The sequence below is a fragment of the Phalacrocorax aristotelis genome, chromosome 6 (assembly GCF_949628215.1).
Source record: "Phalacrocorax aristotelis chromosome 6, bGulAri2.1, whole genome shotgun sequence".
NCBI classification, from domain to species: domain Eukaryota; kingdom Metazoa; phylum Chordata; class Aves; order Suliformes; family Phalacrocoracidae; genus Phalacrocorax; species Phalacrocorax aristotelis.
This window is the reverse complement of record NC_134281.1, coordinates 30,133,180-30,152,824: the sequence shown is the minus strand read 5'-3', so window position 1 is coordinate 30,152,824 and position 19,645 is coordinate 30,133,180. Positions and strand designations below refer to the sequence as shown.

Sequence of the window (19,645 nt, the reverse complement as noted above, 5' to 3'; positions counted from 1 at the left end):
GTCTCAGCCCTTGCCTGTCAGCCCGTGGCCTGCTTGAAAGTCCTCTGTCGCAGCTTGTAGGGTTGATGGGTTTTGGGGATGGGCGTCTGAGAGTTTGGGAGAGGAGCGAGTCTGCCGAGGTTGTGCTTCTTCGAAGTGCTTTGCTGGACGGAAATGCTCCTGAGTCCCTGAATTCGAGGGCGCTTGGTGCTGCACCTTGATTTGAGCTGAACTTTGCTAGGCTTTTGGATGAACTTATGTTTTGGGTATGAAACGCTCTCTCTTTAGTGATTTTGACAAGGGGTATTATGAGGTACAGATGGCTTTTCAGTAGCTGTAAAATGCTAAATACCGTGTGGTCCATGACATGTTGCCCCCCGCCCCAACCCTTCCAGGGTACCCCATGGAAAAGGTGTAGATATGCCAAAAGGGCATGCATGTTCTCGCTGAAGAGTTCAGGGCCTGTGAAGGATTTCAGAGGAGTGAATTCAAGGAGGTTTTTACATTTCCAAAACACTTTCTATCCAGGGTTCTGAAATACTTCAGCTGTCTCCCCTTACTGGTTCTCAAAATCTTCCTCTTCCTCCTCGTCTTGTCATGTATTTCTGTCTGCCTCTTTCTGGTAGTCCAGATCCTGTCTCAAGTTTCTTTTCAGAAAAGAAAAAAAAAATCCTTTTCTCTAATAGCAACTTTGTGGGCCTTTTTCTCTTCCAGGCTGCTAACCGATGCTGTTTTCGAAACTTCTTCATTCTTTCTTTCCTGTTACATTATGGAAAAAGCTCTTAGATGCCTTATTATTAGCTCTCTTCTACCAGTAAAAGACTTGCTTTTGTATTTTACTATGTGTATTCATAACGTTGTAACCTCCTGCTTCCCCCTCCCCATGACTACGAGTCCTTGGCTGCCTTGTGTCATTAAAAAGCAGTACTGCTGAAGTTGTGCTTGTCCTGCTCCAGTCACCTTCCTCTGCCATTGGATTCTTTCTTAGCATTGTGTATTCTGCTGCACCAAGCTGGAGATCCTCCTTGCCTGCAAGCATGTGGGCACCTACTTCTCCCAGCTTTGTTCCACCAACACCATAGCTCGTCCTGGGCCTTTATCCTGTTTTCCTGACTGCATTGTTTGTATTGTGCCTAATACAAGGGGACTGAAGCATCTGGGCACTAATGTATTACAAGCAATGACACTGGTCTTTGTCATCAAGAACCTCATCTCCTAAAAAAATAAAAATAAAAATCCCAAACTGGGACACTTCCCTTCCCAAACTTTTCAAGCACTTTGTAGTCTTTAATCACCTTCTCCCTCTAAGGAACATTTGGGTTTGTTCCTCTGTGTACAACATAAGCTTGGGGATGGATCCCTTGAAAGCTATGAAACACTTTTTACATCTACAGAGTGTATATTTGAATTGTTTGATTTGCATAGGGCAGAAATTGAGCTGCAGATTACTGCAGCCCAAGCTCATAAAGGGAACTGGGAATAGTCTCAAACTCTCAGAGCCAGTTCTGTTAGTCCTTTGCATTAAAGAGGAGAGTATCCGCCGCCTTACTGTAGCATTACAAGCTCAATCCAAGTTCTGTGATGAAGGAATGAATAGACAAAAGTATAATGATATGAAAGGGCAGCTTAACAAAACCTTGTGCCAAATGAAGATGTGGAGCAATTAGTCTCTGCTGGTCTTTGTTTTAAAACAACGGAGGGACAGAAAAGTGTTTGTGAGAAAGCTTTTTCTGGGTTTGAAATTTAGACAGAAGAGAGCTGAATTTCTAAGGTGAGCATGTAATGGTTGAATAACTAGTGAAATAATGACTCTGCAAGAATCAAGACATTGGAAAAAATGAGCAGAGAAGAAAGGACTTTTGGCTGGACTGCCTTAACTCCTCCACTACCAGTCTTCCGCTTTCTGTATAAATGTATATGAATTGACTGTTTTTAAAATGCTGTCCTTAAAAGATTGTACCCCTTCCATCAAAGTGCAGGAACTAAGAAACACCTGAGACTCTCACAGAAGTCTTCCAGAATAAACAAAGGAGGTCAGGCTTCATGTACTGACTCTTTCAAGAGTTGCAGGAGAGTCCTTTTTTAAGTCATCTTCATACATTGTAAGAAAGTGTTGGAGTTTTTGCTTTCTTAGTCTTATTATCCTTTTCAAGGTCACCTTTCAGGAGTACTAGACTGTCTTTTGTCCCATCTAGTTTCCCAGATACTTCTCTTGGGTCATTGTTTGAGTCACTTTTGAAATTATTTGCATTACATCTGGTCAGGTGAGTAGACCTTTCAGAAGGTTCTTTCAAAGAGCTGGAAGGAGAAAGAGGCATGGTTCACACCTCTCTGCTCAGGTGAATGTGTCCATCTCATCTGCCTAAAACTTTATACCCATACCATTTGTGCTGCTTTGGGAATCTACAAGTACTTCCCATAAATCAGATTAATTTTGTGGGGCAGGCATCTTACGGTAAACATTTCATGTATCCTGCTAGGCACAGAAGAAGTCACTTTTAAGCAAAATATCACTACCAATAGGATTTTTAACATAATGCCACAGAAACTTTTGAGCACATCCTTTTTATAAGACAATATCAAGCTTTAGTCTACGTTTGTTCACTTTAAGGAAGTTATCTTCATTAACGTATGAAATTGGCAATGTTCAAAACATGGTTAACTTGGATTCAAAAGTTCAGCAGTTTGACTGAAATATGACTCTCTCAATTGCATTTCACAAAGATGTGAAGTCTAGTTACTAGTTAAATGTGGCATTATCCTGGTAAATTGTGGCTTTTAGCACTCTGTAAACATAGAATAAAAAGTGCTTGGATTACAGGGCTTGAACACCACTTAGAAATTCTAGTGCTGACAAACCAGTAGGTAGTTTCCTGTAGTCTTATGATGAGGCTATAACCAACTTCATTAAAGGTTTGACTGCTTTAATAATTTAAATTGTGGCTCTCTTTTCAAAGACTCATCAGTAGCTCCATTAACTTCTGCATCTGCCGTGTCTCTTCATGGTTGCTCCTTTGCTGTCTGCCAGTGCATGACGCATCTCTTGCAGTGTTTCTCCACTGTTAATGGATGAGGGTAGAGTGGAGGTAATTTAGTGCTGCGATCTGTGTGTGTGAGCATGTTCTGGTACTGACTCCTGATCAGGGTGATGTGGAGTCGATGTTTGTCAGTGCTGGAAAGGCACAAACCAGAATACAATGTGGAACCCAGAATAATCTCAACAGGGCAGGCAGAGTAAGTTATTTAATTATCTTGAAGGTATATAGAGCAAAAGGTTAGTAAATGTAACTGCGGTGTTAACAGAGACTCTTGTAATGCGTGACTGCAGCGTGCTGCCTGGAGTTTGTAGGATCACAGGGTAGCTTGGGCTGGAGGTGACCTCAGGAGGTACGTGAGCAGAGGCTGCTCAGGGCTTGATCCACTCAGATCTTAAAAACCTCTCAGGACGAAGACAGCTCAGCCTTTCGGGGCCACCTGTGCTACTCCTTGACTGTTCTCGTGGTGGAAGAGATTTTCTTTACATCCAGTCTGAACCTTTTCTGTTTTAACTTCTGCTCATTGACTCTCACCATCCTGCCACATGCCACTGCGGAGAGCCTGGCTCCATCTTCACAATCCCTTCCCCACAGGCAGGCGGCTGCTGCAGGTGCCCTGAAGGCTTCCCGGCCCCAGGCTGACCAAGCCCTGCTCCCCGCAGCCTCTCCTCCAGCCTCAAATGCAAATGCTCCAGCCCCAACTGCCCCGGGGGACTCCATTGACTTCGCTCCAGTTGATCTGCATCTTTCTTGATTTATCTTGATATCTGAAGAAGACCAGTCAGTCTTGGAAAGTATTCCCTCCAGCTTTTTTATGCTCTGAAGTGATTAATGCTACTTTCATACATTGTTTACTCTTGAATTTTAAACAGGGGAGGAGTGGTGGAGAGATCAAATAGTGTGTTGGCCTTTCAGGAGGCACCCCTTAGCACACTGTTTTGTTTGGGGGAGCATAAAGGGGAAAATGTTCCTTTTCTCTTTTTTTTTTTCCATACAACATGTTTCTAGCATTTGATAAGTAGAATTGCTGCCAGTATTTAGTATGAGCTGCACTTCTTACCCCTCCTCAAGGGTGAGGGTAATGGTTTAAAAACTCAAATAAGATTGATTACTGTTTACTACTGATCAACAAGCTTTTTGTGGTGACCTGTGGAGGAAAAAGAATTACAACTGAAAAAATGTTAAGCAATTCCCCTCTGAGCTTTCTGCTGAAGGAAGTTCAGGTTGCTGAGAGCCCCAGGGATGCATTGTATCCCTGGGGTCTCTGGGCAGATTCTGACCAGCCCCAGCCGCTGCAGTGTGGTGTCTGGGTCAGCCAGGCAGCTGTAGCCCAGCAGCTCTTACTTGTTCCCTTCCACCTGTCATGGAGACTTGGATTATTGAGCATCCTCCTGCTACCCAAGGACAATTTGTACTAAAGTCGCAAGTTGGCTGGGTGTGCTATTGTAACTGATAGGTTTTTTTAAGCCTAGATTTCTAAGGAAACAAGGCTTGAATGTACTGCATATCACTTTTTTCTTCCTCTTTCTCAAATGGCTTTAACAAGTTCTAGCAGTCTTCTACAGAGGGATAGAAGTTTGAGTTGATTGTTGCCATTGTCTTTATGAAAGTTAGCTGGTTAGAAGTGTGATCCAAATGAGTGTGCCTGTTGAGCGCTGCCTATGAAGCAGGCAGAGCTCAGCTGGTGTGAATCAGCACGTGCAGAGCTTCACATCGGTTGTGGCATACGCTTTTTTGTTCATGGACTTTGAGTTTGCTCCTCTGTATGGGGTTAATAGCGAGGATTTTAGTGCAGTTTAACAGATGTGGGTGCACTTTTCTGCTGGAGGGACTTGCAGGAAGGTTACTATGTATGGATGTGTGACCGAGGAAAGAGGGCTGCAATCATCAGAGAACGTGACCCTACTTGCAAAAGCTTGGCCAGACAAAGGGTGTGTTTAAACTTCAGCTGCTCCCGACAGAAGTTTCTCTTCCTCTCACCCTCAACCCTGATTTGATGGTGTAAGTTTATGGCCAGGTCTTCAGTGAACTGGACTGGGGAACTGTGCTAGGTTAAAACTGCTCGTTTTGTTTTTTACCCACAGAGTTTAGCCCGAGTTGGTTTCCTGATCCCATTCCTCATGTCACCACATGTGCTGACAGAAGGGATGAGGTTGCATGCAACAGGAATGAGACAGTAATAGTAAGGGCAGGGTGGGACTGCTCCTTCTAGTGATAGCGCTCATTATTATTCAAATGCTCACTGAGCTATAACACTAGTAAATAATGTCCCATTGCCTCGAATATAGGTGTACCTATATATAGTATGTATATATACCTGTATAATACAGAATGTAGCTTGTATCATGGTTGCAAATAGTATCTCTGTTTTCAGCCTGGGCTGAGGATCTCCCCTTATTTTTATTGCTGCAGAAAACAGCTTATTATGGATGAGGTTACTGTGCTTTGTGCTATGCTTGAGGTTATTTGCAAAACAGTGTTCCAGTGACCTAGAAGTGCAGGTTAGTGTAAGTAAAGTCACAGCTGTATTTACTTATTTATTTTTGACAGCAGGGATGATTCTTGTAGCTGTTAGTTCTTGTTCTAACCTGCATATTTCTATGTAGTTTGATCTTTATTGAAAAGGAGAAGGCTCTGTTGTGGCAATGAAACCAGGCAATACTTATCTGAAGCTTTGATGGGGCACTTTAGCTGTACCAAAGCGTTTTGAGAAGGCTGCCCCCTTCCCTGAGTATAGGGGTTTGGAGTTTTTTTTGCAGACTTTTTTCATTTCAGTGCATGGTTGGAAGATACATTTGGTGAGTGCTTAGCTATTTTATTTATGTATTCAATATAAAGTATACTGTGATATTTAACCTACCTGTAAAATCTTTTTTGTCTTAAGAGTGCATCTTCCATACAGCAGTTTAATAACAAGTAGCCCTAGCCTGCTCCAGTGAGATCTTTTTTGCCTCCAAATAAGCTGATCTGGGCACTGAATTGTATCGCTAACTTTTGCCCCAAGCAACTTCAGAACTTTATTTAAATCGATCTATATGGAATGCGGAGGTTCCCTGCTTTTTAATTTGCCGTGTTGGCTATTGCACGTATTTTCAGAAGTTTTGGTGCTTCCCACTTGAGAAGAAAAGGCTGGCTGCAGTCGTTGCTCAGGATTGCTTGGGTTGATGGGAGAAGACAGTGACTTGATGGATAGATGCCTTGGCACCTTCCCTGCTCTGCTCAGCCAGTAAAAGTCAATGTGGAAGAGGAGTAACTGCAGTTCAAGTGCATAGCATCTGGGGAGGGAGGAGAGGATAGTTAGCAGTAGTGTCTGATTCTGAGGAGCCGTTGGGGGTTGTGGAGTCTTAAAGGTCCTTCGTCATTGCCATTGGATCTTCACAACAGCAGCAGAGATTCACTAGTAGAACCAGACTCCTCAGAGTAAGGAATAGTGGAAGAGCAGTTAAGCAATATATGTGGGAGGACTTTACTTATTGGTTTTGTTACTTTGAGCTTGAGGCTTGTCCTCATCTCACTTGAAAGCTGTGCAGCTGCTGTCAAGCAGGAGGGGAATGAAACCACAGATTTATTTCCTTAGAATCATTAGCAGAGTAGCATACTTTGGTCCTGTACTTTTTAATGTGTTACTAGGGAGGTCATATTTTTCAGCTGTTTGGTAAAACATAAGTTTTCCTGTGCTCAGAGAGGGATATGGCATCTTACCTCTGTTTGTCCGTCCATCTTACTGCAGTGAAAAGAACAGAGGGCTAACTTAATGTTTATTGTGGAATGACACAAGGAATCACGGAGCTGACTCATGGGCTGTAGTTTCTCACTGTTTCATCCAGGAGGGAGGGCAGGTGATTTTTTTTGTATATTCCTCTCAAGCACTCATGTTGTTGCATGCAGTGTCTTGTTGAATGTAGCTTTACAGTTATACTGGTTTCATCACCAGCTTCCACTAGTGTAGCCGTGCTCCTAGTCCTGCCTTCAGGCCATGTTTCTAGACTTGTCTGGCCACTGCTTTTCTTCCCATTTGAATTTAAGAAGAACTTCTGATTATAAGCTTGGGGACTTCCTAGACAACTGAATGAGTGGGACATGACTTAAGCAGTATTTTGATATTGTGTATTTCAAATCTTCTGAGATAAATCAGCAGCTACCCATTCAGGTCAATGTAATGCTGTGAGTTGAGGTGGAATAAGAGCTTTTTGAGTAACATCAGGCCTGCTTTCTCTTTCTGTATTCCAGTAGGACTTTTCTCGGATTATTCACACTGGCTTCTGCACTCAAGGGATTATCATAAGGAACCAGAAGGCTGAGGAGTCTCTTGGGATTGTTACACAGCCGTGGGCGACAGACTGAATTTCACTGATGGGACTCAAATCAGAGATACCCTTGAGGTACTTGGGAGTCCTGCTAGAGTTAATTTTCTCTTCCATCTTTAGGGAGAAAAAATGTCATTTTTCTGAAGGTACTTATGATGTCTCTAATACATCAGCAGTCCATTTCTCTTATTTTAATGTCATTGTCTGGCATATTCAGCCCTATGGAATAGTTTTCCGCTTCATCTAATATGGGTATGTGAAAGCTGATTATTTCATTTCCTTCCCCCCCCCGAAGCATTGTTTGTATTGAGTCTGTGGGCCCTACTTGTCATATGGCTGAATTATCTCAGAGAGCTGCCTTCTAGCTGTTAGGAAGTGAGAAGCTAATTCTGAATGTATTTCCAGTGAAACCTTTAAGATTGATTCTGCCAAATGAACTTGGGGTAAACTTCTTTAATTACTTCAAAGAACCTTAAGCAGAGATTAGGCTTTTTGTTTGGACACAGTAAAACAGGCCTTTTGGGCATCAAGGGTCTTCACTTAAGGCTGACTTTGGTGTTTCTCAGTGCCTTGATTGAAAGAGGCCTTGACAGTTGTTCATATTTGCTCAGGCTACAGCAAAGGGTGGTTTGTTTGGAGCCAGCCTCTTCTAGGCCCCCCTGGACTCCCCAGTGGTCTGTGCTACATTATTTGTCACAGTTTGACTTCCCTACAGGTGGTGCCAGGAATAGAAAAATACAAATTTTTTGATAAATCCAGTGGGAAGACCATTTTCTTCCCCTTTGTTTTATGATAATCATGTAAATTCTGCTACTGTCCTTTCTGTTGCAGTGAAAGTCTCCTGGTATTTGCTTTGCTGTGTCCTGTCTTGGTCACACCATGATTTGAAGAAAGCACATGGATATTGCTGCTTGTCAAACAGCTGCGACTGTGTGATAATCTTTTTTAAACCAGAGTTTCCTGTAGCCAGAAAGGAACCTTTGACAGACTCCAGCTTCAGTTCTTTCTGCAGTCAGTACTGGTTTTGACAGCGCTTTTGAGCATTTGTGCTCTTAACTTGTGGTACACTTGAGCCATTAAGAGGAGTCTTTAGGGTACTTTTTCCAGACTAGCCTAATAATAACAACTAAAAATAGAAATGCTAATCATCTGTACCTGTGAAGAGGGGGAGAGAGAAGGATGGGACAAGACTTGTCTGTTGAGTAGATGCTAGTTGTCTGTCTTGAAGAGGTATAAATATTTGCTGAGGACAATGGTGTGAAAAAACTTCTGACCATAGAGACTTGATCTAGCTAGCTATTCCCTGGAAAAAGCCAATCTACTAGGGTGTCTGTTTTTTGTGAATGGCAATAAGAATAGTGTCAAAAAGATTGAAGCCATATTTTGTAATATTAAAGAAAAACCTAAAACCATCAAGAGTATATAAAAATATGAAAACTGTAGCAGCTCTTAAAGCTTCAATGTCCAGCAGTTGCTAGTAAAAAGAAATGGTATTTCAATATGAAGAAAAAGGTGAGAGGTTCAAGGAAGGCTACTTTTTTGTATGGGTTAACAATTATCAATTAAATGATTAAAAGATGGAGTGTAAACTTGCAATAAAAATCTAGGTGTTTGTCTTAGTACCATCAATATGCACAAACTTGAATATATATGTGAAATCTTTAAGTAGAAAAGAAGTGATAAACTGCCTAATATGCATTGTCAACATTCATTTTAATTAATACAGAAGGCCTTAATTTAGGAGCGCGTCACATAGATTATGCTAGAGCATGAACTTCTGGCAGTTTTTCCATCCAGCTTGAACATACCCATACTGTTCCATTTTAGAGATTTATTTTGTTTTGAGGTAAACTGTAGGAGTTAAGGGCCTGGGGCAAAAACAGTTGTGTAGGGGATTGTGGCTTGCCAGGTGTGCAGTCCAGCTTCAGCTGAAGTACTCATCTTCTCCTGGTTTTGATATTAAAGACAAAAAGAACCTCTAAAGCTTGAAACTATCCAGAAAGATATTTCCAGTATCTTTCTAATGAAGATGTCAAATGCTCGCTGATGCTGCTTGTGCAACTACAGGCTATTTTGGTAGCTTCCATCACAGACGGCTAGGCAGAAGTGAGCACTAAAAGGGATGTGTCTACCTGTAACTTTGTTATGTACCCAGAATTTTGGGTTAGTCTCTCAAAATCAGGTAAAATTCTGCACACTTTGCATTAAAGATAGTTATAAAATTGTATTTTATATCATGTGTAACTGATTCCATTAATTCCTGAAATAATTCTTTGAGGACTACAAAACTAGAAACTGCTATGCTGGAGCGTTAAGTGATGTGGCCCAAAAGTATCTTGCCTTTTAGGAATGACAGATCAGAAAGACATGAAGATCTTTGGGCCTCTAAGGACTCAGCTGCACGAAATATTGTGTGGTTCAAGATGCTGTTCAACATATGGATTTCAGATTTGGGGTTAGAGCAGCATGATTCACGAGGTTTCCATGCTTTATTGTCAAATGGTGAAATACAGTGCCAAAATTATTCCATTTTAAAATCTGTTTTGGACATGCTGGTATCCTATACAAAACATTTGATGACAAGATCCAAGCTATTGTGGTTGCAAAGTGAAATGCCAGGGCTGAGTTGGCTTGTGCAACCCGAGTAATGCACAAGTGTTGAGTTAATAACTGGTGACGGTGTAGTCACATGCTGGATCTTTTCCTGGCATCACCCCCCTCCTTGCTTAATATGCGGTAAAGATTCAGAAAATGTCTTCTCAGTCTAACCAGGTGAGGACAGTCCCTGCCTCTTCACCACCTTATGAAGGTAGCAGTGGGTTGAGCAAGGCTGGTGATGTTTGCTGAGGGATTTGGTAAGAGGAAGGAGCCAGAGTGGGTGAACCCAAGGCATACCATGATTCTTTAAGGCAAGCTGTAGTGCCATGTGGAAACAGTTTAGGCTGCTTAGCGGTATGGAGGTGCCTGCCTCTGGAGGACTGCAAAACCAAGCAATGCAAATGTTTGTCAGGAGTAACATCATGATGAGGAAATGGGCTACGTAACCTTTTGAGGTCCTTTCCAGCCTTAAGATTTGATCTTCAGGCTGGATGTGTTAGTCCATTGCTATGGAGCCTGTTCCTCAGCCATTACAGAGGTGAAATGACTGTAATGAACAGGTCTGGTCTGACTATTGAGAGACTGCAGTCTGGAAAACATCCAGGTTTTTGTTTTCTATAGAATTCATGGTCAGTAAAAATCTACTAAACGCCAAAATTTTTCCATACATGATTTGTACAGAAGATAACGATTTATAGTTGGCTGAACATTTGTGACCTTTTCTAGATACAGAACTGGAAGGGACTCTTGTCTTAAGGTATTGAGACTTAAATTTGAAATAAAATTATTTTATATAAAAACATTTAATCCCCAAAAGCAGGACTAACCTTGGAAGTTAAAATTTGCTCAGGTGCCTGCTCCTACCCAATTCATTAGTTTTTTAAAATGGGAAAGGTAGGTTACTGGTTAACTGGGAGCACCTGAGATCACTCTGCAGGGCGAGGGCTGCAGCAGCAGCTCTGTTTGGAGGCAGTTTGGACCTGCTGCAAGCAGAGCTGCAGAGGTCAGCTGGAATCAGCCAAGTAAGCTGCACCACTTCAGCCAGGTTCGTTTTCTTCAGAACCTGTTTGTGTTTGACAGGGCTCAAAAGCTTCAAGCTGCAGCCTTCCCAGACAGGAGCAGTTCTTGTAGTAGCATATCCATGCTGCTTCACTCCTGACCTAATTAAAATTTGTTAGATCTGAGCTAGTTGAATTGGTCATAAGTTTCTTCTTCAGCTGAATACAGGCAAGAGAGCAACTTTTTTACTTTTACATATTCCAGGAGTACATGCGTTTTAGTGGTGGACTTGGGTTTTGTAGCTGACAGCCCATCCAAATGAGCTGCTCCTGAACTTAAGAGACCCAACAGCAGAGGACCGGGGGAGAGTTCTGTGTTGATAAACCAGAAGTTGAATCTGATGTTCATTAACAAGCTCTCCTTCCCATAGTTCCATGCACCTCAAATGGCTACCCTTGGTACCTGGTGTCATGTTTATGCTTTTTTGAAGTAGGTAGTAAATATTGCTGGCTGTGGGGTTTGAGGTGAGAATTTAATGATGAGGCATCCTTTTCTTTATTAGAAATTACCATTTGTGTCAGAGCTGCATTAAACCTGTGGTGGTAGAGGACTTCGCCTCTTTCTTTTTCTTATTTCCATACTCTTTTTGGGAAGATAATTCTTCAAGTATTCTCTAGTTGAAAAGTATGTTTGAAAACACCATTGCCTGTATGTTTCTGATAGAGGATGGGGTGCAGTTAATGAGACTCCTGTAAACTATTGGCAGTGATGCACTGAGTACCCATTTAATTATCGTAAGTGGACGATATCATTCTCCCTAGTGCTCAGCCTTCATGCCATTGCTGTGCTTTCAGAGTGTGGCTTGCATTTAGTTTCAAGATGGAGAATTGAAAGTAGTTTCTGAGATGCATCTTGCAATAAGGATCATACCCAGATGTTATCTGAGTGTTACTTGTCACAGCTTGTCTAAACCACGCAGTGTCCTTCCATATCAAAAAATCTCTTAATTATGAAAAGCTATTTTAAAACTTCTGGGCATGTCACATTTTGCAGAGATGTGTTTTGTGTGATGTTTGCATAATTGTGAGTTTATAAAATGAATGGGGTTGGGCAAAACCCAGCTTCATACAATTGTTGAATGACTGGCATGAATAATTTAAGTATCAATAATTTTGCTGTAGGCCTTGTGTTTTTGAAGGTCTCTACTACCTGGGAATAGATCTCAGTGCTTGGAGAGCACGCGTTCAAAAGGCTGAACTCTGCTGTATCTATCGTAGTTAACTTGCTACACGTGCAGTATGAGGGGTTACTCGTGCTTTGTTTTTGCCACCTCTCATGGTGACATCTAATGTATTTGCTCTTTTTTCATTTGCTGCTTAGCAAGGAGACAGTAGCCTGAATTCCCAGTAACTGACTCGTCTCTAATGGTCATTACCTGCTGTGTCAATGGGAGTCATTCTCAGTGTTACTGAGCGTGAGGATCTGCTCTTGGCACTGGGCGAGGAGGGAATTTGAGAGGAAGGGGGTCCATAGAAAACACCAAAAATCAGCAAAATATCTGTGTTGTATCCTGAGCTGTTAGCGGAGACTAGAGGCAGCAGGAAACTGATAAAGCTGAAAGTCAGGACTTAAAGGGCTGCAGGTATTGCCCTCTTCATGCAAAGTGGGTGGACTTTCCAGTGGAAATGTATGTCACCTTTGTAAGTAGCTCTTAGCTGCAGGTGCTCTGCTCTCCAGCTCCATAGGCAGGCAAGAGGGCATATTTTATCTGTGTTGCAAGAGTGTGGCACTAAATTGACTGTGTAATTACCAGCCTTTGAATTGAATACTGTACATTTTCCTGGGAGATCTCGTGCAATGTCCACGGAGGGTTGGCACCTGCTGCCTGACCTTAGCTGCTCTGGCTTCTGCAAGGCTGACTTAAATAGCACAACTTTCTGAAGCTGATGTGATGAGACCCATCTGAAGCTGATCTCAATGCTCAGATTTCTGCATTTTTTCATAATCCTGGACAACCTTTTAATAATGCAAAAGCTGTTAAAAGTTAAATAATGTTCACTTATTTTAAAATCTGTTGCCTGCAGTTTCCAGCCCTTAACATAAGTGAAGATTTTTACCGAGTCGGGAACTGTAATGTAACAAACGAGTACTGGTGTTACTATATATTTATCACAACTGAAACCTGATATTGTGTGCACTCAAATCAGGGTGGATTTGAAAGAGCAAAAGGTAGTAATATTACAGGGGCATAGATTGTTGGGGTTTTTTGGATTTGGTTTTTTTATTGTTCAGAAAGTAGTTCTGTTGCTTTTCCTTGCTCAGTCTGAAAACCTGGTGGGAATTACCATGGGAAGTAAGGTAGTTCAGATGCAAACCTCTCAGATCCTGCTTAGCACTGTAGTCATAAGAACTAATAACGCTTCTGTGTGCTTACCAAAAGTTCCTTATTGTGGGTAGTGAATGAGCAGAGCTTTATAATTTTTTTTTTCTGAGATCTGTATCTTTTTAAGGGAGTGGGTTGTCAGTGGTTGAATGAATTGGAAGGCAATCTTGAAGTTTTTGTGCCCTCACACCTTTGTTTGCTTTAGTTCTGAAAAACTAGGTTGTCCAACGGATAGTGTGAAGATTAAGGACATACACAGGTAGACTATGTATTCTATCATAAACCTTTTGCCTTTGACTTGTTCTCAGGTCAACTGCAAAGCTGACGTGTTGTTAGCCAGTGCAATAAATGTGTTACTGTATGGATGCTGATAAGCAGACAGAGTATTCCATAGGAGTGTTCGTTTGTTGACTGTTTGCTATTATAAAATTTTGTTTAAAGGTATGCTTTAACATATGAAAAGATATTTGTGTCTTGAAGTGCCACACGTATTAAGTATCCATTTGTTATTTCCTGAGCATGCCTTTTTTATAGTTGCTAAACTATTTTTAATCCTTTGGTAATTTGTTCTTAATTTTTCTATACTGAAAACGTTGTCAGGGTTACCTATGGAGCTATACTGTCAGCTCCTGGAAGGAAAACCAGGTAAAGGTGACTGGAGTTCTTGCGCTTTTCTGTCATGTGCAACATCCATTTAAAAAAAAAAAAAAACGAAACACCCAAAAAACCACCCACAAAAAAAAACACCAAAAGAAAAGCCCACTGAATATTAAATCATTTTACATTTCAGTTGAGGTTAACAATTATTTTGAGGAAAATCTAAAATAGTCGTTCTGGGTGCTGCTTTGGGGTTCCTTCTGAGTGTGAGCCTTGCCGTGTATTGGAATGATTGAAAAATAATAACTTCTTTTAAGTGTCTTAAGTGTGTTTGACTTCTTTGTAGTATGGTAGCATAGAAAATTTACCTTCCCTACCTAAAATCAGGGATTTCCTACATTTATTCTATATATGTTCTGGTCTATATGTTCTTATTCCCTTTCAGAAGAAACAAAACTTTCTGGCAATGCCTTTGAGCCTTCAGATCAGTTACCTCCTGCTAAGGCTAGGCTGTGGGCATTTGTCATTGTGGTACAATTTCTGCACGTACCTCCAGGGAACAGAACTGCAGGAATATAGTTTCCTGCTTGGAGTGAAACTACCTTGGCTATTTAATATGGTTTTTAGTTTTTAGGGTATTCATAAAACAAGTGACTGGATTCTGATTGCTTTTATATGGTCAGCTGCCTGGATTCATTACCCATTTTTAGTACTGAAAATCCTCAATTCCTTATCAGGGGGTTTGTGTTACTGAGTTTTGATAAAGGAACTGATACAGCTGCTGATGCTTCAGTGCTGCCAGGGGAAAACCGAGCGGAGTTCCCCTTTAGCCATGGTGGAAAGCAGAGCATTGTGTTCAGTGGAGTTTTTTTTGTGAGGCTGGGGTTTTTCCAAGTTTTTGGTGGTTTTTTTTTTTTTTTGTAGGACCTGTCATGTCTTGCCATAGCAAATCTTGCCTGGCTCATCCTCGCTGTGTGAATGAGGAGTGTGGTATAAGTAAAGTTTGACTTTGACCAGTTGAACTTTCAGAAATAGTGGGTGTCAACTGGGTAACCCAAGACTGCTGCTTTGAAAACTTGGGCTTAATTTTATTTGATTTTCTGTGCTCAGTAATGAAGCTTGTTAGCAAAACTGTGCTTCTGTAGAACTGTTAATGCCCTCGTACAGATGCAACATGGTATATGCGGAACTGAAAGTTTGTTATTATGTGTGCTTTGAATTATAACAGAACTGAAGAATATATATTGAAACAGAGGTGAGCTGTTTTGCGGGCAACAGTAAAATAGAGCCATTTGTTTAGTGATACATGAATGGAGTTTCAAGTCAGGTGCCAAAAAGGGGATTAGAAAACTTAATTTGTGAAGGTTGACATTTTAGCTTACTGAGAACTGATGGTTCAGAGTATACATTTAAGTACACATTTAAGTCCTTGGTTTCCCAAGTAGCTGTTACCTGAAGGCAGTGCTAAGTAGCTCTGCATGGCAGCTGGGTGTACTGCGTGGAGGACTTGGTTTGCAGCAGAGGGGCAGAAGAAACTTCTGGACTATCACTGAGCAATAGAACAGTTAACCAGGGAGGTTGTATGATCTCTTTGTAGTATTTTAAGAGCAAGTTAAGCAAACTTGTCCTATTGTAAAAGTGTAAGTGTGACTACATGATCTTTTGATGTACCTTTCATTCTCTCAATGCGATGATTTAAACAGTTGAAAATATGTATTGGAGACACATCCCTATATTTGTGGGATTTCCTTTGTGTAGTGTTTACCAGCTTAAGGGGCACAACTTTTCTGCTTAGAGAAAACTTAATTGATCAAGAATGGTAAACACTCAAAAATGGGGAAACAAAATGAATGTTTTGTCTTCCTTTGCTAAATCTGGTGGCTCATTCTAGGCTAAGTGTAGTGTCTGAGTTCCCCTGAGTTACAGCAAAACTGGACTTTATATACTGACAGGTTCTTAAGAGAAGAAAAGTTTCCTTTCCCATCTGTGAGTACTTAAATTGTAATAGATATATTACACCTTCAGAACTTCAAAAGAAAGTCCTGACTACTGTCTTTTAAAGTTTTGAAACTTTTCAAGTATTTGAATAAAATTAAAATTCCTTTAGCTGTCAAACTATCTCACTGAATTGAGTGGGAGGCTTTTCTATTTGAGCTTTGAGTGGAAATAAAACATGGGCCGAATTTATATTTGGTTAGGAAATTATAAAAATAGCTATCCCAGTATATCAAGATAATGTATCATCTAACAGATATTCAAAATAAAGTTTTTCAGCTATGTTTTGTGCTTATTTGGCTTTAGACTAACAAACTCAGGGAAACTTGACTTGAAGACTGAACTGCTGAGGCCAACTGGGCAAGGAGTTGAGAATATTCTTGAAATGATAAAATGTATAAGCAAGTTGTACCAAGTTTGCTGGCAGGCAGTGTATTTTTGCACCAGAATGAGTCATTCTAATGCAAACTCAATATGAGGTGATGCAAGAAAACATATGGACAAAAAGGCTTGTTGAAAGATGCTTGACAAAATAAGGTGCCATTTGCACTGCCAGAAACTCTTGCCGTTATCAGTGAACTCTGGTTTGTGCCCACTAGGAGTCTCTGAGCACCAGCAAAGGCTCTTCAATAAAGTCTGTTCAAGGAACAGGCAGTGCATCTTTTCTCTCAAGATGCTAATATTTTGCCACTGATGCAGAACAAGCTTGGTGCCCAGGTTGCCCTATCTTATCCTGGCTTAGCCTATGGTGGATGCAGCTGTTTTATTTAAAAGTTGGTTTTAGGTGGAAATGAGAAACAGCATGCTGATGTTAAACCTACTTTAATTCCTTTGGCCTCTAGGAAGTACTGAATTAACTTCTATACATTTTATTAATTATAGTGATAATTCCCTTAGTGTGGCTTGTTGCAAGCTTAAAAATATAAAAGGCAGTTTGTTTTATGGCTAGTGAAGAGATTGGCGCTAAAGACTCTTGTTCTGTAGGCCCATTAGTATTGTCTCCCAAAAAAGGTGTTCTAAAAAAAATATTTTAGAAGTTCAGTCCAGCCATATTGTTAGGGCTCTGCATTTACAGAGCATCTGTCAGCAATTGTACTGAGGTAAGGTTTGAGGCTCTCTCCATCTAAATTCTCCAGCAAACAGCTGGTCAAAACTTTATTAAAAGAAAGCCTTTACAATGGTGCTATTTGTATTTCTTCCTTTAAAAGACTAGTACTTAACACAGTGGAAGGTAGTTCTGCACAAGTAATTTTCAGAGGATCAGTTCTTGGCTTTTAAAGGGCAGAGCCTTTTTGCCTGGAGGAGAATTTTGGGCTCATGTTTGCCGGAGCAGTACTGCATGTCCTGCTCGGGCTGAACCTCTTGGTAGGATTCATGGCTTTGGCAATGCAGATCATGTTCTCAGCTCAAAGAAAGTTTGCACAACTGGCAGGTGTTTAAAGTATGAGCCAAACTGTATTAGCTTGGCTGGATGCTCAAAAAAGAGAGACTTCACCTGAGCGAGTCAGCTTTTCCTTCTGAGCAGTGGCATTTCTAGCTGCCAAGTCATAGCAGTGCAGAATTTGCTCAGCTTTGTGCTTGACTAGACTTGCAGGTCAGCGTCGCAGAGGCTCTCGAGGCGCAGCACACAGAGCAGTTGGCTCTTAGCTGTGTGGGGGTACAAGATCTGCTCTTTCCCGTCCTGCTAGCTGCAGCGATGGGGAGGCCATCGCTGAGGCGTGTTTCGTTACCCCCATGTGGACGAGGCGGAAATGTTTCTTGGGCTTTCTTGTGACACAATAGCTAAAATTTTCTTTGCTTGTCCGTCAGTAATAATAGGTTATCTGTTCTTCCAGTGTACCCTGTTGTCAGGAGTTGAAAAAGTATATTAATACCTTCTTGAAAGAAATAAACAAAAAAAAATCTTAAATAGATGACATTTGTGAAGCAGGTGAAGGATGTACAGATTTACTTCTGGCACCAGTTAAGATATTCTTAACTTTAAAGGACTTGGAGCATCCCATTGCTTCTTGGATGGTACACTGTGGTGACTATGGTGAGTTGCTACAAATAATTCTTGTGTTTAATAAATAGAAATTTTGTGAAGGGGCTTGACAATATACATCTTCCTAGTGAAGCACTGGTGCTATTATGACACCTTTTTAATCCTGATGTGGATCTCAAAACCTTTCCTATAATTTGTGGCCAATGGGTAGAACCCAGAACAACCAGAAAAACTACCTGAAAAACTGTTTTTATTACAACTTCATTTTGGCAAGAGGAGAGTATGTGCTTCTTTCTAAAGCCTCTTTAGGGATTAGGTAGTGCTTTTTCCTGTCTCTCCATTCTTTCCCAAGGTGGCATCTGACTTTCATGTTCGTCACAGTGCAGCTCCAGTCTAGCTTTTTGCTGAGGGAGGCAGGTGGAAGTGGGTATTCCATGTGCTAGGAGGATTCCATGTCTAGTATGGAAAGCTTGCACTCTTTGCAAATATTTGTAAACATTTGAGTGTAGCAAAAGGAAAGGGGTGTGTTCCTCCAATACCCAGCCAAATCAGGCAGCCTTGTGTCCCTTCTGCCTCTGCCTGCCTTGTGTTAATTCTGTGTTGGTCAGACAGTGCTGCCCCTTGAAGGGGGCCTTAATGTACTGCTGACGGTGCTTAACCATAGTATCTCGACTGCCTGCTCCACCCAGCCTTTGACTATTTGTAAATATTGATTTCATGAGGACTGTGTCCCTGTGTTTGAGAAACTATTTGCCAGCCTCCACCAGCAGTGGGGATTTGCAGAGGATGTTCAGTGATGGCATGATAGTTGGTCACCTGTAGTTGCCATTCTTTCTGTATGTTTTTTTTTTTCTTGAAAACCTGATCAAACCATGACTTTAGGGAGGCAGTGCAAGGAAGAGAGGTAGTTGGGGGAGCCATAGTCTTTTTATCCCCTCTCCTTAGGGAAAGCTAGTGCAGCACGGAGGGGTGGGAGGGCTGTAGCAAAGTGCTGTCAGGCACCAATGGGAGTTCGCTTTGCTCTGTGTTGGCTACCGCATTTCACATGCGACAACTTAAAGTTAATATCAAATTCCCAGTTACAGGTAAGCATGTATCACTAATGTTGGCAGGACATTTGGTGTCAGGTGATGCTTAAAATATAGTGTTGTAAGGGTTTTTTAGTTTATATTTTTTCTGAAAGAGACTTAAGCTAAGCAGGGGAAAGTGAATAGTTGACTTCTGTTGTGGTATGAATTAAAAGAAATCCTACTGTTAACCAAGAGTAGCTCAAATTTGTATTGCATGGGGTAAACTGTAGCAGTGTAAGTTATAGGCAGCCTCTGCAGAGATGGCCCCACTTTCTCGACTCGCTGCTGCATGAATGTGCTTTAGCATAATTCAATTATTTTGATCAGTCTGTTTTATTGCTTTCTTATAGGCAGGCAGAAGTCCTGAAGGCTGACATGACAGGTAAGTGCATTTGTTATACAGTTGATCTAGCTGCTGAACTTGATTCCTAGTTCTGTTTTCCTCTTGTTACTAAGAATTGTCTGGAACGTGTGTGATGTTATGTTAAAGGTTTGCCCTCTTTATATAAATAAAGAGTATTTTAACAACTCTGCCCCTCTTTCCTGTACCTAAAATACATGTATTTTGAAAGTTGACTATGGGTGCTTTAAAGCATTTGGAGGTGGAGATCATGCCCTTAGTCCTTTCCCATAGTGTTCTCCCTTTGGGGAAGAGACTCTCGTCCCACCTGTCACAGGAACTGCTGTACTTGGGATTA

At 41.2% G+C, this 19,645-nt stretch overlaps 1 protein-coding gene across 5 annotated transcripts in view; it reads left to right on the top strand.

Moving 5' to 3' along the window:
• The window catches only part of SMG7 (SMG7 nonsense mediated mRNA decay factor), a 52,282-nt gene that overhangs the window by 909 nt on the left and 31,728 nt on the right, over nucleotides 1-19,645 (top strand). For 4 of the 5 annotated variants that reach the window (XM_075096790.1, XM_075096788.1, XM_075096791.1 and 1 more), the window contains exon 2: nucleotides 19,298-19,329. In XM_075096790.1, coding sequence (XP_074952891.1) covers nucleotides 19,298-19,329 — 32 coding nt within the window. Of the gene's footprint in view, nucleotides 1-7,272; nucleotides 7,397-19,297; nucleotides 19,330-19,645 lie in introns of those variants that run through there. The other variant, XM_075096787.1, reaches the window with a different exon arrangement.